Source organism: Hyla sarda, chromosome 5, assembly GCF_029499605.1.
Source record: "Hyla sarda isolate aHylSar1 chromosome 5, aHylSar1.hap1, whole genome shotgun sequence".
NCBI lineage: Eukaryota > Metazoa > Chordata > Amphibia > Anura > Hylidae > Hyla > Hyla sarda.
In genome coordinates, this window is record NC_079193.1 from 259,668,399 (window position 1) to 259,691,891 (window position 23,493).

General features: G+C 43.9%; 1 protein-coding gene across 11 annotated transcripts in view; it reads right to left on the reverse strand.

Moving 5' to 3' along the window:
- PTPRM (protein tyrosine phosphatase receptor type M) overlaps positions 1-23,493 on the reverse strand; it is an 898,578-nt gene that overhangs the window by 591,279 nt on the left and 283,806 nt on the right. For all 11 annotated transcript variants that reach the window (XM_056521605.1, XM_056521601.1, XM_056521594.1 and 8 more), the window contains one exon: positions 9,371-9,449. In XM_056521605.1, the coding sequence (XP_056377580.1) occupies positions 9,371-9,449 (79 nt within the window). The remainder of the gene's footprint in view (positions 1-9,370; positions 9,450-23,493) is intronic.

Sequence of the window (23,493 nt, forward strand, 5' to 3'; positions counted from 1 at the left end):
GTAAAAAAAAATGTATACCTGGCAAAGGTGGGAAATGGAGGATCATATGTACGTTAATCATTATTATTTTCTTTTAAAGCACTTTTATGTTGGCATAAAAAAATAACTTTTTCCTACCATATCAGTGATACAGTGAAACCTCTAGAAGAACATCTCTTAAAAAAAAGTCTAGACACATTTTCAACTACACCATAGGGCAGTGGTCTCAAACTGTGGCCCTCCAGATGTTGCAAAACTTCAACTCCCAGCATGCCCGGAAAACCATTTTACAAAGGTTTTGATAAATCTCCCCCATAATCTTCTGTAGCAGACAACCCATTGTTCACTGCAATTTTAGTGGTTGTCCATAGAGATTTCACTGTATACAGAAAAATATGAAAATAGCCTAAATAAATCATGTTACTACGGCCGTCGCGCCCCCTTCCCATAGACTTTCGTTGAGGGGGCGGGCGTGACATCACGAGGGGGCAGACGTGACATCACAAGCATTAGGAACAATAAACTTCCGGTGCTGGGAGCGGAGCTCCGGAAGCAGGGCAGCGGAGTACCCCTTTAATGTGTAATGAATCTCAAACTCTTAAGAGGGTGTTGTGGGACTTTAAAATTGATGGCCTATCCTTTATACTGTCACAGTTCGTATACTGTGAAGTGGCTATATCTGGTACTGCAAATCTTAGCAGCCCGGTCCCATTAATGTGTGAACATGCCAATCTGTGGGGCAATGGGAGTGAGTATTAACCCCTTAAAGACCAAGCCCAATTTGACCTTAAGGACCAGAGCATTTTATTTGCAAATCTGATCACTGTCACTTTAACCCTTAACGACAATGGACGTAAATGTACGTCATGGTGGCGTGGTACTTAATGCACCATTACGTACATTTACGCGCCGACATGATCGCGAGCACCGCAATACAGATCAAGGCATCTGCGGCATTTAGGTAGTTTGAATGGATGATTGGATCGCCCGCAGCGCTGCCACGGCGATCTGATCATCCGGCATGGCGGCCGGAGGTCCCCTCACCTTGCTCCGGCCGTCTCCCGGGGTCTTCTGCTCTGGTCTGAGATCGAGCAGACCAGAGCAGAAGATAGCCGATAATACTGAGCAGTGCTGTGTCCTATACATAGCACTGCACAGTATTAGCAATCAACTGATTGCAATGAATAGTCCCTTATGGGGCCATAAAAAGTGTAAATAAAAAAGTAAAAAAATTTAAAATAAAAAAGTAAAAGAATGTGAAAAATCCCCTCCCCCAATAAAAAGTAAAACGTCCGTTTTTCCCCATTTTACCCCCCAAAAAGCGTAAAAAAAAATTGATACACATATTTTGTATCGCCGCGTGCGTAAAAGTCTGAACTATTAAAATATATTTACGGTGAACAGCGTAAACGTAAAAAAATAAAAAAAAAGTCCAAAATTGCTACTTTTTTGTCACATTTTATTCACCAAAAAAATAATAAAAAATTAATAAAAAGTAAAACCTAAGCAAAAGTGGTACTGATAAAACTACAGATCACTCAAAAAATGAGTCCTCATATCGTCCAATATACGAAAAAATTTGAAAGTTATAGGTTGTCAAAATAGGGCAATTTCAAACATACTAATTTTGTTGAAATGGTTTGAGATTTTTTTTAAGCAGTACAATTATAGAAAAGAATATAATCATGGGTATAATTTTCATCGCATTGACCCACAGAATAAAGAAAACATGTCATTTTTACCGGAAAGTGTACAGCGTGAAAACAAAACCTTCCAAAATTTGCTAAATTACGGTTTTCTTTTCAATTTTCCCACATAAATAATATTTGTTTGGTTGCGCCATAAATTTTATGGTAAAATAAGTGATATAATTACAAAGTACAATTGGTGACGCAAAAAACAAGCCCTCATATGGGTCTGTGGATGGAAATATAAGAGAGTTATGATTTTTAGAAGGCGAGGAGGAAAAAACGAAAATGCAAAAATAAAATTGGTCTGGTCCTTAAAGGGGTACTCCGGTGAAAACCTTTTTTATTTTAAATCAACTGGTGGCAGAAAGTTAAACATATTTGTAAATTACTTCTATTAAAAAATCTTAATCCTTCCAGGAAATTCCTTTCTTTTTGGAACACTGATGACATCAAGAGCACAGTGCTCTCTGTTGACCTCTCTGTCCATTTTAGCAACCATGCATAGCAGATGCATAGCAGATGTATGCTAAGGGCAGCATGGTTGCTCAGTGGTTAGCACTGCTGCCTTGCAGTGCTGGGGACCTGGGTTCAAATCCCACCAAGGACAACAATAAATAAAGCGTTATTATTATTATAATAACGTCAGCAGAGAGAACTGTGCTCGTGATGTCATCAGAGAGCATTCCAAAAAGAAAAGAATTTCCTCTGTAGTATTCAGCAGCTAATAAGTACAGGAAGGATTACAATTTTTTAATAGAAGTAATTTACAAATATTACAATGAAAGGGAGTAGCGTGCACTCACCGCGGGTAAACAGCTGCAGGCCCGAGGTCCGGGATCACCACGGCATAGACGGAGATGGTAAGGGGCGCTCAGAGGCGCCTCTGAGCGCCCCTTACCGTCTCCGTCTATGCCGTGGTGATCCCGGACCTCGGGCCTGCAGCTGTTTACCAGCGGTGAGTGCACGCTACTCCCTTTCATTGTATTGTTTGATACTTTATCTAGTGTGTGCACCCCGCAGGTGCTGCGTTGTTACTTATCGGGTCCGGAGGCTGCCTGTGTATACCAGTGGTATTGTATATCTGCATGTTTAAGCTGCACGGTGTGCTCTCTCCCTCTCTAGTGGCTTAAGGTAATTTACAAATATGTTAAACTTTCTGCCACCAGTTGATTTAAAAGAAAAAAGGTTTTCACCGGAGTACCACTTTAAGACCAGAATGGGCTTGGTCCTTAAGGGGTTACGCATTAATTACTCTGGGATGTTTAACTTATGAATTTGATACCGAGATTGTTTTTTTCGTGACATATTCTACTTTATGTTAGTGGCAATATTTTGTCTATACTCATTTCTTGGTGAAAAATTCCCAAATTTCATGAAAAATTAGGAAATTTAGCATTTTTCAAAATTTGAAGCTCTCTGCTTGTAAGGAAAATGGACATATCAAATAAATTATATATTGATTCACATATACAATATGTCGACTTTATGTTTGCATCACGTTGACATGTTTTTACTTTTTGAAGATATTAGAGGGCTTCAAAGTTTAGCAGCAATTTTAAAAAGTTTCACAAAAATTTCAAAATCTGAATATTTTAGGGACCAATTCAGTTTTTAACTCAAATTTAGGGTCTTTATGTTAGAAATACCCATAATGGACCCCATTATGAAAACTGCACACCTCAAAGTATTCAAAATGACATTCAGAAAGTTTGTTTTTGTCTTTAGGTGTTTCACCGGAATAGCTGCAAAGTGGAGGAGAAAATTCAAAATTCAAAATTTTTTACACTAACATGTTCTTGTAGACCCACTTTTTCATTTTTACAAGGGATAAAAGGAGAAAAAGATCACCAAAATGTGTAACCTAATTTCTCTTGGGTAAGGAAATACCCCATATGTTGATGTAAAGTGGGGAAGGAATGACAATAGGATTTGGGAGAGCAAATTTTGCTGAAATGGTTTTTGGGGGTCATGTGGCATTTAGCAAAAGCCCCCATGGTGCCAGAACAGCAAAAAAAAAAAAAAACACACATGGCACACTATTTGGGAAACTAGACCCCTCAAGAAATGTAACAAGGGGTATAGTGAGCCTTAACACCCTACAGGTGATTGACAAACTTTTGTTAAAGTGGGACATGAAAATGAAAATTTTATTTTTTCACTAAAATGCTGGTGTTACCCCAAATTTTTCATTTTCACAAGGAGTAATAGGAGAAAATGTCCCACAAAATTTGTAACCCCATTTCTCTTGAGTAAGGAAATATCTCATATGTTGATGTAAAGTGCTCTGTGGGTGCACTAGAGGGCTCAGAAGGGAAGGAGCGACATAGGGCTTTTGTAGAGCGAATTTTGCTGAAATGTTTTTTGAGGGGCATGTCACATTTAAGAAGCCCCCATGGTGCCAGAACAGAAAAAAAATGTCACACTATTTGGAAAACTGCACCCCTCAATGAACGAAACAGGGGCTATAGTGAACCTTAACACCCCACAGGTGATTGCTACGTTTTCGCTAAAGTTATACGTAAAAATGAAAAATTAATTTTTTTCCACTAAAATGCTGGGTTTGTAACACCATTTCTTGGTGTATGGAAATACCCCATATGTGCATGTAAAGTGCTCTGCTGGTGCCCTACAGGGCTCAGAAGAGAAGGAGAGCCATTGGGCTTTTGGAGAGAGAATTTGGCTGTAATGCATTCAAAAAGCTTCCATTGTGCCAGAACAGTGGACCATCCCCCACATGTGACCCCATTTTGGAAACTACACCCCATGTGGAATGTAATAAGGGGTGCAGTGAACATTTAAACCCTTACTGGCATTTGACAGATCTTTGGAACAGTGGGCTGTGCAAATGAAAAACTAAATGTTTAATTTTCACGGACCACTGTTCAAAAATCTGTCAGATACCTGTGGGTATAAATTCTCACTGCACCCCTTGTTACATTCTGTGAGGGGTGTTGTTTCCAAAATGGGGTCACATGTTGGGGTGGTCCACGCAGCATGGGGGCTTTGTAAACACACATGACCTCCAATTCCAGACAAATTCTCTCTCCAAAAGCCCAATGGCGCTCCTTCTCTTCTGAGCATTGTAGTGCGCCCACAGAGCACTTTACATTCACATATGGGGTATTTTCTTACTCAGAAGAACTGGTGTTACAAATTTTTTTTTTTTTGGGGGGGGGGGGGGGGGGGGCTTTTTTCCTGTATCCCCTTGTGAAAATGAAAAATCTGGGGTAACACCAGCATTTTAGTGGAAAAAAATTAAATTTTTCATTTTCACATCCAACTTTAACGAAAATCCATCAAACACCTGTGGGGTGGTAAGGCTCACTATACCCCTTATTACGTTCCGTGAGGAGTATAGTTTCCAAAATGGGGTCAAATGTGGTTTTTTTTTTGCGTTTATGTCAGAACCGCTGAAACTATCAGCCACCCCTGTGCAAATCATCAATCTATGCCTCAAATGTACATAGTGCGCTCTCACTCCTGAGCCCTGGTGTGCGCCCGCAGAGCACCTTACTTACACATATATTGGGTACTTCTGTACTCAGGAGAAATTGTGTTAAAATTTTGGGGGCCTTTTTTTCCCTTTTACCTGAAAATGAAAAGTATGGGGCAACACCAGCATGTTAGTGTAAAATTTTTAATTTTTTTACACTAACACGGTGGTGTAGACCCCAACTTTTCCTATTCATAAGGGGTAAAAGGAGAAAAAGCCCCCAACATTTGTACGGAAATGCCCCATATCACCCCATATTTAGTCACCCTAAATTGTTGCCTTGAAATACGACAGGGCTCCAAAGTGAAAGAGCGCCATGCGCATTTGAGGCTTAAATTAGGGATTTGCATAGGGGTGGACCCGGATGCAAGCATAGCATTTGCCTTCGCCACCAAAAATAATTTGTCCAGCCCATCTTTGGAGTTTGGTGTCACATTATGTCCAATTTGCTTTTTTTTTTTTTTTTTGTTTAGTTCCAATACACACAAAGGGAATAAACATGTGTATAGCAAAACATATATTACTGCAATCCTTTTCTGTGAGAAATACTTCATTTTCTTGAAAAATTTCAGGGGTGCCAACATTTACGGCCATGGCTGTAGCTATCTTTAGGCTGTGGTTATGCTTTTAATTTTCTGTCTTCTAAAATAGTACAGAACAATGGCTGACATTATAGTACGTGTTAGTTAGAATCCTTTGTTTATTGAGTGTTCGAGTGTGTGTTCAAAGTTTACACCGATTAATAACAAAGAAATTGCTAAGTCATCAAAGCCCAACAAAGGCCAGAGAACAAATGTTGCATGTTTATCAGGACAAACCCAAAGCCTTTACTCTTCACTAGTGCTCATTTACAAAATATTATTCACATGCTGGAATAAAAGAAGACCTTGGTAATAACAGCTCTATTGTAACAATTTAATTGTAATTTATTGGTTACATACAATGTATTCAGAAAGTCTTAAGGCCCTTTCACTTTTTTTACATTCTGTTATATTGTGGCCTTGAGCTAAAATAAAAAACAAACAAAACAAAACATGTTTTCCTTCATTACCCTGCACTCCATAATGACAAAGTGAAAACAATATTTTTAAAACGTTTGCCAATTTATTAAAAAGGAAAAAATAAAATGTTGCATGCACATAAGTATTGAGACACGTAAAATGTATCTCTGGGGGTCTCCCATTTCCCTTGATCATCTTAGAGATGTTTGTGGTGGTCCAGTACAGGAGTTGCACCCCTGTACCCTTGCTGCCCTGTCAGGCAGCCTCCCTAGAATGTCCCCTGTGCCCCCCTTGCACCTGTTCCCCTTGTACAGTTATCTTTATGCTGTGTATTGTATATAAACGTGTTATGCCTTTAAGAACGATTGACATGTAATTAACCTGTTTTCATGTGATTGCAACCCAGTGAGGTGTCAGTGACCTTTCGACCTAAGGGTGACCTATGGGACCCCCTCTAGAGTCTCCCCTATATAAGCCCTGGGTTGAGCCCCTGCTAGGTCTCTTGTGCTCTGAGTTTTTGCTGAGGAACAGTGAGGTCAAGTCCTAGGTGTGTGTCTGGAGTCCTGAGGAGGCCTAGAGTCAGTGCAGCAGACACGGATTCTCGAGTCCATTGCCCCACAGGTCAAGTCACAGCCTGGCAAGCTACAGAAGGGGTGAAGTCAGTCATAGTCTGTCATAGTCAAGTCAGTCCAAGTCATCCTGTCTCAAGTCATAAAGGCCTGCATCCAAATTGTCCAAGTCCACTATAAGTCCCAGCAAGCCCTGTGGTCTCTTAAGTCACTGGTCACCTCCGTGGACCTAGCCAAGCTGTATAGACTGTTACATCTGTCTGACTCGGTAAAGCTGCCGTTGTTCCGTAACTTGGCGTTGGAGTCACTATTTGCCCCTGTGCCTAGCCCAGGATCCAGCGGTATTCCTTCTGGTGGTGAAGAGGATAAATAATGCCACGGCATCAGGAACACAAGGGGTTAAAGGGGTACTCCCCTGGAAACCCTTCTTTTGTTTTTGTTTTTTTAAATCGATTGTTGCCAGAAAGTTAAACAGATTTGTAAGTCCAATCATACACAGTCTGATAGAGAGTAGCTCAGCACCACTAACTTGTATCCTGAAAATGGAAAACCCATAGACAACTGGTAAATCCCCTCGCAACTGCTGGAGGTACTTCGTTGGTGCTACCACGCTTGAAGAGATAGAATCTCATATATCCACAGAAGAGAAAGAAAGCAGAGCACTCACCAGCGTCCTCTCTTGAAAGCAGCTTTTATTTCAGTGTTCCGTTAACAACCATCAGGTCTCAGGTACACATCGGGGGGACACAGACAGGGGAGTGCGGCAGTAAGACGCGGGGGTATCCTCTAGGTTAGAGGATATCCACCATAGAGGATACCCCCGCGTCTCACTGCCGCACTCCCCTGTCTGTCCCCCCCCCCGATGTGTACCTGAGACCTGATGGTTGTTAACAGAAAACTGAAATAAAAGCTGCTTTCAAGAGAGGACGCTGGTGAGTGCTCTGCTTTCTTTCTCTTCTGTGGATTTGTAAGTTACTTCTATTTAAAAATCTTAATCCTTCCAGTACTTATCAGCTTCTATTTGCTCCACAGGAAGTTATTTTCATTTTAAATTTCCTTTCTGTCTGACCACAGTGCTCTCTGCTGACACCTCTGTTCATTTTAGGAACTGTCCAGAGTAGGAGAAAATCCCCATAGCAAACCTTTCCTGCTCAAGACAGTTCCAAAAATGGACAGAGAGGTCTGCAGAGAGCACTGTGATCAGACTGAAAAGGAAATTCAAAAAGAAAATAACTTCCTGTGGAGCAAATAGAAGCTGATAAGTACTAGAAGGATTAAGATTTTTAAATAGAAGTAATTTACACATCTGTTTAACTTTCTGGCACCAGTTGATTTAAAAAAATTTTTTTTCCAGTGGCGTACCCCTTTAAGAGCAACCGAAGTTAAAGGAAAACTGTCATATGTTTTCTCCCGCACTATCCACAGGTACCGTGCTTGATTTACTTCAGTGCTGCTCCGGACTAATGAAGCAGCGCTGAAGACCGCTTCCGGGTATAGTAGGAAATCCCGCACATGCGGCCGGGATGAGGAGGAGAGTGTAAGACATTATATGAATATTCATTAGCCGGGCGGTGCTGCGGGCCAGGCGGCGGTTACATCACAGTGCCAGATGAAGGCAGTAACCCCGGCCGTGCCAGTTAGCAGCTAATTTAAATATACAGATAAACTGCTATAACGGGCGAACGGCACAGCACATCCGGGCAAGGTAGGACTCAAAATGTTCAGCGTCTCCCACACTATCCATCGGTACCTGTGGATAGTGCGAGAGAAAACATATGACAGTTTTCCTTTAAGGCCCTACTCATTAATTAAGACCCTAACCTTATGCCCCCACTCAACACAGCCCCCAGACTTAGAAATCTACTCCCATTCAATTCCGACCCAAACTCAGATCCCCATGCAATACAGATCCCCATTCTAACACAAACAGGAGACAGACATCCTCCAATGTAATAAAGGTTCCAGACAGATGTAATACAGGTTCCAAATAGGTCTGTAAATATAATACAGGTGCTGGAAAGATCTCTAAATGTAATGCAGACTGGAGCCATACACTTTCATGTAATACAGACCCGAACAGACATCTCTATTTAATACAGGCCCCAGAAAGATCCAAACTACAAACCCCAGATGCATGCCTCCAATGTACAACACAGACCCCATACTCCAATGTGATAAAGAACCTTCAATGTTATACACAAACTCTAACATAATTCAGACCCTAGAGTGACCTCTCCAATATAGAACAGACCCCAGACAAAGACCCCAATGTAATACAGATCCGCCTATGTAATACAGACCCAAATGCAGACCCCCAATGTAATATAGACCCCAGAATCAGACTGTCAACTGTGCAGTTACTTCAGATGTCAGCACCACATTCACTGCTCAATAGTTGTTTAAGCTGCTGATGTCTGCTGTAACTGTAGTCCTATTTTTTTAATATGATGTCACTCTCTCAAGGTGCTGCCCTAGGCACTGGCCCTCCAATCTCTAGTGCCAAATACAACCCTGCCTCTCTGAATTGTCTTCTTTCATACATAGATCTTAAACATTTCTTAAAGGATGTCTTAGGACTTCAACTCATTTTAACATATATATTGTCAAGCTTTTAATAATACTGCATTGATAACTTACCACAAGGATGTCTTAGGACTTTTACTTCATCTATTGCTATGTATCCATGCTGATCAAATGCAATCACTTCAAAATAAACCTGTAAAATAAAAACAGGGGTAAGCATGTCAGTTTACACATAAGAATATTATAAAATAATGTTCTTTGATTACACGTGTAAACTAATGGAAAGCTCTAATGCATTGCACAATAAAAATAAATTTATTATACATATATATATATATATATATATCATGTTAGACAATGAAAGACAAAAACAAACATTAAATTACTAAGGTTATAGGAAGTATTTACAAAAATGTCCTTGTTGTCTATATGGATTTTATTGGTATGGTCTTATTCTAGGACTCTCAAAGGGTATAGTTCTGGGATATGAGACATGTCAAAAGTTTTGATTGGTCAAGATCTAGGTTTTAGACCCTGACCGATTGCTAAGTCTGTGCCTAGTACGCTCATCCCGGCTATGCCACATGACCAAGATCTCGGATTGTGTAAGTCTTTAGAACCGTGTGCACAGAAAGTGAGGAGAAGCAGCCCATTTTAGGCTGGGTTCACATATGTCCAGCATCCGGTATAGGTGAATTCAGCCTAGCTCTTGACACAACTGATGCCACAACTGATTACAAGCTGGAAGCCTGATATGTGAACCCAGCCTAAAATGGCCTTTAGCCACTGTCCTCTGCTGCAGGTTATCTCTCAGAAGAAAAATAGGATTGGGCAGCAGAAATCTTACTTCTGTGTGGGAGAGATGAAACTGCAGATGCCAATTGGGAGACAAAATGTAAACATTTACCTAATTATTTTGGCCAGCCTTACTTCTGAAAGATACAGTGGGGGCAAAAAAGTATTTAGTCAGCCACCAATTGTGCAAGTTCTCCCACTTGAAAAGATGAGAGAGGCCTGTAATTTTCCTCATAGGTAATGGTATACCTCAACTATGAGAGACATAATGAGAAAAAAAAAAATCCATAAAATCACATTGTCTGATTTTTAAAGAATTTATTTGCAAATTATGGTGGAAAATAAGTATTTGGACACCTACAAACAAGCAAGATTTCTGGCTCTCACAGACCTGTAACTTCTTCTTTAAGAGTCTCCTCTGTCCTCCACTCGTTACCTGTATTAATGGCACCTGTTTGAGCTTGTTATCAGTATAAAAGACACCTGTCCACAACATCAAACAGTCACACTCCAAACTCCACTATGGCCAAGACCAAAGAGCTGTCGAAGGACACCAGAAACACAATTGTAGACCTGCACCAGGCTGGGAAGACTGAATCTGCAATAGGTAAGCAGCTTGGTGTGAAGAAATTAACTGTGGGAGCAATTATTAGAAAATGGAAGACATACAAGATCACTGATAATCTCCCTCAATCTGGGGCTCCACGCAAGATCTCAGAGCCACACGGGGGGGACCAAGAGAACGACCTGCAGAGAGCTGGGACCAAACTAACAAAGGCTACCATCAGTAACACACTACGCCACCAGGGACTCAAATCATGCAGTGCCAGACGTGTGCCCCTGCTTAAGCCAGTGCATGTTTGGGCCCGTCTGAAGTTTGCCAGAGAGCATTTGGATGATCCAGAAGAGTATTGGGAGAATGTCATATGGTCAGATGAAACCAAAGTATAACTTTTTGGTATAAATACAACTTGTCGTGTTTGGAGGAGAAAGAATGCTGCGTCGCATCCAAAGAACACCATACCTACTGTGAAGCATGGGGGTGGAAACATAATGCTTTGGGGCTATTTTTCTGCTTAGGGACCAGGGACACTGATCCATGTAAAGGAAAGAATGAATAGGGCCATGTATCATGAGATTTTGAGTGAAAACCTCCTTCCATCAGCAAGGGCATTGAATATGAAACGTGGCTGGGTCTTCAGCATGACAATGATCCCAAACATACCGTCCGGGCAACGAAGGAGTGGCTTTGTAAGGAGCATTTCAAGGTCCCTGCGTGGCCTTGCCTGTCTCCTGATCTCAACTCTATAGAAAACCTTTGGAGGGAGTTGAAAGTTGCCCAGCGACGGCCCCAAAACATCACTGGTCTAGAGGAGATTTGCATGGAGGAATGGGCCAAAATACCAACAACAGTGTGTGAAAACCTTGTGAAGACTTACAGAAAATGTTTGACCTCTGTAATTGCCAAAAAAAGGGTATATACCAAAATACTGAGATGAGCTTTTGTTATTGACCAAATACTTATTGTCACGATGCCGGCTGGCAGGAGGTGGATCCTCTGTGCCAGAGAGGGATTGGCGTGGACCGTGCTAGTGGACCGGTTCTAAGTCACTACTGGTTTTCACCAGAGCCCGCCGCAAAGCGGGATGGTCTTGCTGCGGCGGTAGTGACCAGGTCGTATCCACTAGCAACGGCTCAACCTCTCTGACTGCTGAAGATAGGCGCGGTACAAGGGAGTAGACAGAAGCAAGGTCGGACGTAGCAGAAGGTCGGGGCAGGCAGCAAGGATCGTAGTCAGGGGCAACGGCAGGAGGTCTGGAACACAGGCTAGGAACACACAAGGAAACGCTTTCACTGGCACAATGGCAACAAGATCCGGCGAGGGAGTGCAGGGGAAGTGAGGTATAAATAGGGAGCGCACAGGTGAACACACTAATTAGAACCACTGCGCCAATCAGCGGCGCAGTGGCCCTTTAAATCGCAGAGACCCGGCGCGCGCGCGCCCTAGGGAGCGGGGCCGCGCGCGCCGGGACAGGACCGACGGAGAGCGAGTCAGGTACGGGAGCCGGGGTGCGCATCGCGAGCGGGCGCCACCCGCATCGCGAATCGCATCCCGGCTGGAGGCGGTATCGCAGCGCACCGGGTCAGTGGATCTGACCGGAGCGCTGCAGTAGCGAGAGTGTAGCGAGCGCTCCGGGGAGGAGCGGGGACCCGGAGCGCTCGGCGTAACAGTACCCCCCCCCCTTGGGTCTCCCCCTCTTCTTAGAGCCTGAGAACCTGAGGAGCAGACTTTTGTCTAGGATATTGTCCTCAGGTTCCCAGGATCTCTCTTCAGGACCACAACCCTCCCAATCGACCAAAAAAAAAGTTTTCCCTCTGACCTTCTTGGAGGCCAGTATCTCCTTTACGGAGAAGATGTCCGAGGAGCCGGAAACAGGAGTGGGAGAAACAAGTTTGGGAGAGAAACGGTTGATGATGAGTGGTTTAAGAAGAGAAACGTGAAAGGCATTAGGAATACGAAGAGAAGGAGGAAGAAGAAGTTTGTAAGAGACAGGATTAATCTGGCACAAAATTTTAAAAGGACCAAGATAGCGTGGTCCCAATTTGTAGCTAGGGACACGGAAGCGGACATATTTAGCGGAGAGCCATACCTTGTCTCCAGGAGAAAAAATGGGGGGAGCTCTTCTTTTCTTATCAGCAAACTTCTTCATGCGTGATGAAGCCTGTAAGAGAGAATTTTGGGTCTCTTTCCATATGGTGGAAAGATCACGAGATATTTCATCCACAGCGGGCAAACCAGAGGGCAAGGGAGTAGGGAGGGGGGGAAGAGGGTGACGGCCGTACACCACGAAAAATGGGGATTTGGAGGAAGATTCAGAGACTCTGAAGTTATATGAGAATTCGGCCCATGGTAGAAGATCTGCCCAGTCATCCTGGCGGGAGGAACCAAAATGCCGTAAATAATCACCCAGGACCTGGTTAATTCTTTCTACTTGCCCATTGGATTGAGGATGATATGCAGAAGAAAAGTTTAATTTAATCTTGAGTTGTTTACAGAGAGCCCTCCAGAATTTTGACACGAATTGGACGCCTCTATCCGAGACGATCTGCGTGGGCAACCCGTGAAGACGAAAAATGTGTACAAAAAATTGTTTTGCCAACTGAGGCGCTGAAGGAAGACCAGGAAGAGGGATGAAATGTGCCATCTTGGAGAATCGATCAACGACCACCCAAACAACAGTGTTGCCACGGGATGGGGGTAAGTCTGTAATAAAGTCCATACCAATCAGAGACCAAGGCTGTTCGGGGACAGGCAGAGGATGAAGAAGACCAGCGGGCTTCTGGCGAGGAGTCTTATCCCGGGCACAGACAGTGCAGGCTCGCACAAAATCCACAACATCCGTCTCCAGAGTCGGCCACCAATAGAAACGAGAGATGAGTTGCACGGATTTCTTGATGCCCGCATGACCTGCGAGATGGGAGGAGTGACCCCATTTGAGGATTCCGAGGCGTTGGCGTGGAGAGACGAAGGTCTTCCCTGGAGGAGTTTGCCTGATGGAGGCTGGAGAAGTGGAGATCAGGCAGTCAGGAGGAATGATGTGTTGCGGAGAGAGCTCTACTTCCGAGGCATCCGAGGAACGAGAGAGAGCATCGGCCCTAATGTTCTTATCGGCAGGCCGAAAGTGAATTTCAAAATTAAATCGGGCAAAGAACAGAGACCACCTGGCCTGGCGAGGATTCAGCCGTTGGGCAGACTGGAGATAGGAGAGGTTCTTGTGATCGGTGTAAATAATAACTGGAAATCTTGATCCCTCCAGCAGATGCCTCCATTCCTCAAGTGCTAATTTAATGGCTAGAAGCTCTCGATCCCCGATGGAGTAGTTCCTCTCCGCCGGAGAGAAGGTCCTAGAAAAAAAACCACAAGTAACAGCATGCCCGGAAGAATTTTTTTGTAGAAGGACCGCTCCAGCTCCTACTGAGGAGGCATCAACCTCCAATAGGAAGGGTTTAGATGGGTCAGGTCTGGAGAGCACGGGAGCCGAAGAAAAGGCAGACTTGAGCTGTTTAAAGGCGTCTTCCGCTTGAGGAGGCCATGACTTAGGATTGGCATTCTTTTTGGTTAAAGCCACGATAGGAGCCACAATGGTGGAAAAACGTGGAATAAATTGTCTGTAATAATTGGCGAACCCCAAAAAACGTTGGATAGCACGGAGTCCGGAGGGGCGTGGCCAATCTAAGACGGCAGAGAGTTTGTCTGGATCCATTTGTAGTCCCTGGCCAGAGACCAAGTATCCTAGGAAAGGAAGAGATTGACATTCAAACAGACATTTCTCCATTTTGGCATAAAGTTGATTGTCACGAAGTCTCTGAAGAACCATGCGGACATGCTGGCGGTGTTCTTCTAGGTTGGCAGAAAAAATCAGGATATCGTCCAGATATACAACAACACAGGAATATAAGAGATCACAAAAAATTTCATTAACAAAGTCTTGGAAGACGGCAGGGGCGTTGCACAGGCCAAAGGGCATGACCAGATACTCAAAGTGTCCATCTCTAGTGTTAAATGCCGTTTTCCATTCATCCCCCTCTCTGATGCGGATGAGATTATAAGCACCTCTTAAGTCCAGTTTGGTAAAGATGTGGGCACCTTGGAGGCGATCAAAGAGTTCAGAGATGAGAGGTAGGGGGTAGCGGTTCTTTACCGTGATTTTATTAAGACCGCGGTAGTCAATGCAAGGACGTAGGGAGCCATCTTTTTTGGACACAAAGAAAAATCCGGCTCCGGCAGGAGAGGAGGATTTGCGGATAAAGCCCTTTTTTAAATTTTCCTGGATGTACTCAGACATAGCAAGAGTCTCTGGGGCAGAGAGAGGATAAATTCTGCCCCGGGGTGGAGTAGTGCCCGGGAGGAGGTCAATAGGACAGTCATAAGGCCTGTGAGGAGGTAGAGTCTCAGCTTGTTTTTTGCAAAAAACATCCGCAAAGTCCATATAGGCCTTAGGGAGACCGGTTACAGGGGGAACCACAGGGTCACGGCAAGGAGTACTGGGAACCGGTTTAAGGCAGTCCTTGAAACAAGAGGGACCCCAACTCTTGATCTCCCCAGTGGACCAATCCAGGGTTGGGGAATGGTGTTGAAGCCAGGGTAGTCCAAGGAGAATTTCGGAAGTGCAATTGGGGAGGACCAAAAACTCAATTTTCTCGTGATGAGGTCCGATGCACATTAGGAGGGGCTCCGTGCGGAAACGTATGGTACAGTCCAATCTTTCATTGTTAACACAATTGATGTAGAGGGGTCTGGCGAGACTGGTCACCGGGATGTTGAACCTGTTGATGAGAGAGGCCAAAATAAAATTTCCTGCAGATCCGGAATCCAAGAAGGCCATAGTAGAGAAGGAGAAGGTAGAGGCAGATATCCGCACAGGCACAGTAAGACGTGGAGAAGCAGAGTTGACATCAAGGACTGTCTCACCTTTGTGCGGAGTCAGCGTACGTCTTTCCAGGCGGGGAGGACGGATAGGACAATCCTTCAGGAAGTGTTCGGTACCGGCACAGTACAGGCAGAGATTCTCCATGCGGCGTCGTGTCCTCTCTTGAGGTGTCAGGCGAGACCGGTCGACCTGCATAGCCTCCACGGCGGGAGGCACAGGAACGGATTGCAGGGGACCAGAGGAGAGAGGAGCCGGGGAGAAAAAACGCCTCGTGCGAACAAAGTCCATATCCTGGCGGAGCTCCTGACGCCTTTCGGAAAAACGCATGTCAATGCGAGTGGCTAGATGAATGAGTTCATGTAGGTTAGCAGGGATTTCTCGTGCGGCCAGAACATCTTTAATGTTGCTGGATAGGCCTTTTTTAAAGGTCGCGCAGAGGGCCTCATTATTCCAGGATAGTTCTGAAGCAAGAGTACGGAATTGTACGGCGTACTCGCCAACGGAAGAATTACCCTGGACCAGGTTCAACAGGGCAGTCTCAGCAGAAGAGGCTCGGGCAGGTTCCTCAAAGACACTTCGAATTTCCGAGAAGAAGGAGTGTACAGAGGCAGTGACGGGGTCATTGCGGTCCCAGAGCGGTGTGGCCCATGACAGAGCTTTTCCAGACAGAAGGCTGACTACGAAAGCCACCTTAGACCTTTCAGTAGGCAACTGGTCCGACATCATCTCCAAGTGCAGGGAACATTGAGAAAGAAAGCCACGGCAAAATTTAGAGTCCCCATCAAATTTATCCGGCAAGGATAGTCGTAGGCCAGAAGCGGCCACTCGCTGCGGAGGAGGTGCAGGAGCTGGCGGAGGAGATGATTGCTGAAGCTGTGGTAGTAGCTGCTGTAGAATCACGGTCAGTTGAGACAGCTGGTGGCCTTGTTGCGCTATCTGTTGTGACTGCTGGGCGACCACCGTGGTGAGGTCGGCGACAACTGGCAGAGGAACTTCAGCGGGATCCATGGCCGGATCTACTGTCACGATGCCGGCTGGCAGGAGGTGGATCCTCTGTGCCAGAGAGGGATTGGCGTGGACCGTGCTAGTGGACCGGTTCTAAGTCACTACTGGTTTTCACCAGAGCCCGCCGCAAAGCGGGATGGTCTTGCTGCGGCGGTAGTGACCAGGTCGTATCCACTAGCAACGGCTCAACCTCTCTGACTGCTGAAGATAGGCGCGGTACAAGGGAGTAGACAGAAGCAAGGTCGGACGTAGCAGAAGGTCGGGGCAGGCAGCAAGGATCGTAGTCAGGGGCAACGGCAGGAGGTCTGGAACACAGGCTAGGAACACACAAGGAAACGCTTTCACTGGCACAATGGCAACAAGATCCGGCGAGGGAGTGCAGGGGAAGTGAGGTATAAATAGGGAGTGCACAGGTGAACACACTAATTAGAACCACTGCGCCAATCAGCGGCGCAGTGGCCCTTTAAATCGCAGAGACCCGGCGCGCGTGCGCCCTAGGGAGCGGGGCCGCGCGCGCCGGGACAGGACCGACGGAGAGCGAGTCAGGTACGGGAGCCGGGGTGCGCATCGCGAGCGGGCGCCACCCGCATCGCGAATCGCATCCCGGCTGGAGGCGGTATCGCAGCGCACCGGGTCAGTGGATCTGACCGGAGCGCTGCAGTAGCGAGAGTGTAGCGAGCGCTCCGGGGAGGAGCGGGGACCCGGAGCGCTCGGCGTAACACTTATTTTCCACCATAATTTTCAAATAAATTCTTTAAAAATCAGGCAATGCGATTTTATGGATTTTTTTTCTCATTATGTCTTTCATAGTTGAGGTATACCTATGATGAAAATTACAGGCCTTTCTTATCTTTTTAAGTGGGAGAACTCCATATGAACAAATCCATATGTTAAACACCCACAGTCTTGCAGAAGTCTAAAGTTTGGACAGTGTGAAATTTTTACATATATCCTGCCAATTGAGCCATCACTGAATGTACATTTTAAGTTAGTAAGATTTTTTTTAGTCATTGACACAAATACCTTAATTTACTATTGGATTTCAGTGTAAATTTAGTATGAAAAATCTGGGGAAATGCATGTACCAAACATGTGCAAAAAATGGGTAAATGGGGGGGGGGGGGGAGGGAGGATTATGGGGATCGGATGTTTGGGTTCATAGATGACGCGCTGTCGGGACTTAGGCAGCGCAGTAGAGTGGGCAGAGACTTCGTGGAGGGAAGGGAAGAAGCGGGGCATTTAGGGGCATGTGCAGAAAAGGGCTGGAGCTCAAGCCCTGTTAGAACCCTAAGTGTGCACGTCCCTGCGCAGCGGGACTCAGAGCGTACAGGCGCGTTCTGAGGTGCTAAGTCCCTGGCGCCCAGGTCGTACCTGTAAGCCTTGTGTAATTTAGGCCACGTCCCCGAAATTTTCGGCACCAAAATGCATCAGCCGAAAAAGCCTAAAGGGACATTTTCGGCCGATAATTTTCGGTGGCCAAAATTTCGGTGCATCCCTAACAAAAACTCCATACAAATACTGTAGTGCTTCTGAAGCATATACTGACATGCTGAGGATTTACAGTCCAAATTACAGGTCCACTTATGAGAGGATTTTGGACAGATTTTTGGCGTAGCAATGGGATGAGATTTCTAAAAAGTGCAGCCACTTTGTTACTACTATACTACACTAAGGATTACCGGTGAACGTGCACTTATCACATTTTTCTGGTTAGCCAATAACAGTGTCTCTCCTACAATGCTTTGACACATACACACACACACAAAAATAACATTACATATAGTTATAGACTTACAAGACTTGTAGACATTATAGATATATAAAACCTAATCTAAACACCATGTAACTATAACAATCCTCTACAACATGTGTTCCCCTAGCAGCACTAGCTCAGTTAGAAGGGACTGCCCTGGTTAACTATCAAAGCATTGACACCAATCAGCTGTCACAACAGGGGCCTTCCGATCGACTCTGTGACTGTCTAATGGAGGGAAAGCTAGCAGACTAGATAATACTGCTTTCTGCTCTGTTTGTCTTTAAAACAAAAAAAAAAAGCAAAACAACTCCCTGTGTTTGCCAAGTATCTACTAATGAAAGCTCAGAAAGAACTGAATAGTGTCTGGGGACTTCACTGTAAGGAGAAGCTGTTTGTACAGATGCATTAATGCCATCAATGTACTGTTGTGCACAAAATTAAAACCTCCCAGTGCTCAAGGCCTCTTGCTTATTCAGTTAGTTTATCAATATCTGGAATATTTAATGCTCCATCTGCTTGTTACAGAACAAGTCATTTGTGCAGATATGAATGTCCCTGCTGTCTAAAGGAACTCAGTGGCATGGGGTGTAGCCGGGATGTGATCTCCTATCATAGATTATATTGCAGGACTACAGTAGCCTCAGGTTCTAATGTTCTCATGACTCTAACAAGGACACGCAAAGTACTGTTTCAGCATGGTTGTTCTCACTGAAGTTGATAAAGACTACATACAGCAATAATACTGCCAACATCAGGGTAATAAAATGCTCTGTGATATTAGGGGTTTTCTTATGGGTTATAAAAAATTCACTGCAAGCTAGGAATAGAGATGAGCGAACTTACAGTAATTTGATTTGTCAGAAACTTCTCGGCTCGGCGGTTGCTGACTTTATCCTGCATAAATTATTTCAGCATTCAGGTGCTCCGGTGGGCTGGAGACTCTCTCCTAGGACTGTATCCACTGTTTCCAGCCCACTGGAGCACCTGAAAGCTGAACTAATTTATGCAGGCTAAAGTCAGCAACTGCCGAGCCGAGAAGTTTGTGACGAATCGAATCACTGTAACTTCACTCATCTCTAGCTAGGACAGGCAGAGTTTAACATTTTTTTTTTCCAACAATGAACTCAGGTTTCCCTGAGGTGTGGTGATGGTGTCTCATATGTTGTACATGTGACACAGCAACCAATATAAGGCCTCAGCGTTCCGTTCCCGAATGTACTGCCTGTTACTGCTGAGACCAGAGACAAGCTGCAGTATCATGTGCGTGTTTTACTGCATGGGACATCTACACAGCACTTTCAGCAGGGAACATTGGTGAGTTTGAGGGTAACTTTTTTTTTTTTGTTAAAGGGATATTGCAGTGTTTGCTTAAAAAAAGAAACATGTTGCTGGGGCATTGGTGTGGTGGAAAAAGAAAGTTCCCATTCACCTCTGTCGGGTACCCCAATGGCTCTTCTTCTAGCTTCCTAGACGAGTGCTCAGCCTATCAATGGCCTAGATGGGACACTGCTGGGGACAGTGATTGTCGGACATCATTGGGAACTAAGAGGGACCATAGCTAGGTAATCCAATAGAAGAAGAAATGGAGGCACTCGTGGGAGGTCATAATTAAGTGCAGATGTGTTTGAAACAGCCTGCCGGCCATACAGTGTATATATGACCTCACTGTACAATAAAAGAAATTGTTTGCTTTCTACATGATTGCCTCCATATCTTCCTTCTACTATTGGATTACTTAATCTACTGTTCAAGGTTTGAGAACCGTGAGTGGAGTATTGAGCAGGGATCTGCAGGTGCGTTGGCTGCTGTGCACACTACTTCCCAATCTCTACACGGCAGTTTCAACTGTTAGATTTTTTTAATCAAATACTGCAATACCCCTTTAACTGTTGGAAATGCCCTTCAAGACTAGAGCTATACTTTTGTTAATACTTACTACAAAAAATGTTGGGATTCTAGCAATATGCCACCACTTTACAAGATGGAAATAATCTGTGCATGAAATAAAGTTCTGAAATGTTGGTATTTAACTTATTGTGCATTCAATTGTTTTACTATTTGTTTGGTAGTTGTCTATGTAAGGCATGCAGGGTGGTTATTCCAAAAAGTGAAAATGGAGCTGAAAACTGATAGAATAACAAATGTTATATTTATTTCACACTGCCATCTCCTCTCTTCCTCTTCCCTATCCTGAAGTGTAAAATGTATCCTAGGGATAGGCCAGTCATATTCTTATCTAAAAAAAAAAAAATCCCTTAGGTGGAAAGAATAGATATGTTATCAGGAATTAGCAGCTGCATAGCAATAAGGGTCACACGCTGCAATCACAAAAGAACCATAAGCTAGATTTGGCGGGCAAACTGACCCCTGAGCAATAAAATGTAGAAAAGCATTTAGAAAAGGTCAAGAGTACAACAAATGTAATACTGTATTATGTTTATTTCCTGTAAAAAACGTTGAGGAAGAACTATGCTTCCCCAAAACCTTTGTTTAGGGTATGTTGTTGGTCCTAGGATTCAGTGCATATGGTTGTCCAGTCATTAAAGGCTTATTCTGGGCATACTACAATTATATTGGATCACCTTGGTGCGTATTGGTGGATTCATGCTGCTTTAAAATTAAAAAAGAAAACATACTTACCTGCCCTATTCTTTAGCAGCTGCCAGTTAGACACCACCAGGTCTCTGCTCATTGCTTCCTGTAAGATGTTTTTCCTGCAGGGAAAATGCCTGCTCAGTTAGTGGTTGAGGTTGTCACCACTGCAGCAAGTGATTGGTTGAGCAGGTGCTTTCTGCAGGAAAAACATATCAAAGAAAACAAAGAGAATTTCTCACAGAAAGGCAGCTGAGAAAGGTTGGGGTAGGAGAGTAGTATTAGCTTTATTTTTATTTTGAAAGCACACATGTCTATTATAAAACAATTTGTATGTCAGGGACTGTCCAGGGCAGGAGCAAATACCCATGGCAAACATATGCTGCTCTGGACAGTTCCTAAAATGGACAGAGGCATCAGCACAGAGCACTGTGGTTGTGAAAGAAAAGAAATCCAAAAAGAAAAGAAATTCCTTTGTAGTATACAGCCGCTAATAAGAACTGGAAGGATTAAGAATTTTTAATAGAAGTAAGTTACAATTATATGTAACTTTCTGGCACCAGTTGATTAAAAAAAAAAAAGAAAGTTTTCCACCGGAGTACCCCTTTAAAGGAGAAGCTTCGTGGTGAGAAACGAATACCCTATCTGCAAGACAGTGCATACGTTTTAGATCGCGGAGGGTCCTACCACTGCCCCCCCCCCAATCAATCTCCTGTATGAAGCACCAGCTCTCTCGCAGAGCGGCGCGTCATGACTCCCGCCTGAAGCGGGGGCCACCACGCCCCCTCCATATAGCTCTATGGGAGAGCCATTCGGCTATCTTCGGCTCTCCCATAGAGCTATAGGAAGGGCGGGGGTCTTTCACCAAGAGACTTCTTCTTTAACCCCTTAAGGACTCAGGGTTTTTCCGTTTTTGCACTTTCGTTTTTTCCTCCTTACCTTTTAAAAATCATAACCCTTTCAATTTTCCACCTAAAAATCCATATTATGGCTTATTTTTTGCGTCGCCAATTCTACTTTGCAGTGACATTAGTCATTTTACCCAAAAATGCACAGCGAAACGGAAAAAAAAATCATTGTGTGACAAAATCGAAAAAAAAATGCCATTTTGTAATTTTGGGGGCTTCCGTTTCTACGCAGTGCATATTTCGGTAAAAATTACACCTTATCATTATTCTGTAGGTCCATACGGTTAAAATGATACCCTACTTATATAGGTTTGATTTTGTCGCACTTCTGGAAAAAATCATAACTACATGCAGGAAAATTTATACGTTTAAAAATGTCATCTTCTGACCCCTATAACTTTTTTATTTTACCACGTACAGGGCGGTTTGAGGACTCATTTTTTGCGCCGTGATCTGAAGTTTTTATCGGTATGATTTTTGTTTTGATCAGACTTTTTGATCACTTTTTATTCATTTTTTTAATGGTATAAAAAGTGACCAAAATACGCTTTTTTGGACTTTTTTGCGCGTACGCCATTGACCGTGCGGTTTAATTAATGATATATTTTTATAGTTCGGACATTTACGCACGCGGCGATACCACATATGTTTATTTTTTTTTTTTACACTGTTTTCTTTTTTTTATGGGAAAAGGGGGGTGATTCAAACTTTTATTAGGGAAGGGGTTAAATGACCTTTATTAACACTTTTTTTTTACTTTTTTTTTGCAGTGTTATAGGTCCCATAGGGACCTATAACACTGCACACACTGATCTCCTATGCTGATCACTGGCGTGTATTAACACGCCTGTGATCAGCATTATCGGTGCTTGACTGCTCCTGCCTGGATCTCAGGCACGGAGCAGTCATTCGTCGATCGGACACCGAGGAGGCAGGTAAGGGCCCTCCCGATGTCCGATCAGTTGTTCGGGACGCCGCGATTTCACTGCGGCGGACCCGAACAGCCCGACTGAGCAGCCGGGTCACTTTCAGTTTCACTTTAGAAGCGGCGGTCAGCTTTGACCGCCGCTTCTAAAGGGTTAATACCGCACATCGCCGTGATTGGCGATGTGTGGTATTAGCCGCGGGTCCCGGCCGTTGATGAGCGCCGGGACCGACGCGATATGATGCAGGATCGCGGCGCGATCCTGCTTCATATCGCGGGAGCCGGCGCAGGACGTAAATATACGTCCTGTGTCGTTAAGGGGTTAAAGACCCAGGGATTTTTCATTTCCGCGTTTTCTCCTCCTTGTCTTCTAATAGCCATAACACTTTCAGTTTTCCCCCTACAGACCCATGTGAGGGCTTGTTATTATGCCACCAATTGTACTTTGTAATGACATCACTCATTTTACACAAAATCTATGGTGAAACAAAAAAGCCCATCATTGTGCAACTTTTGGGAACTTCCATTTCTACGCAGTGCTTTTTTCTGTAAAAATTACATGTTATCTTTAATCTGTAGGTTCAAACGATTAAAAAGATACCCAATTTATAAAGGTTTTGCTTTATTCTACCTACTACTTTAAAAAAAATTATAACTTTTTGTACCAATATTATTATGATAAAAAATCAAAATGCCCTTTTTTGACCACTATGAAGGAGATTTATCAAGCTCCGTAGTAGATTATTTTTGCATACTTTTTTTTTGCTTATTCCAAAGCACATTTCTGAAATATGCTCACGTAGTAATTTTTTTTTTTTTTTACT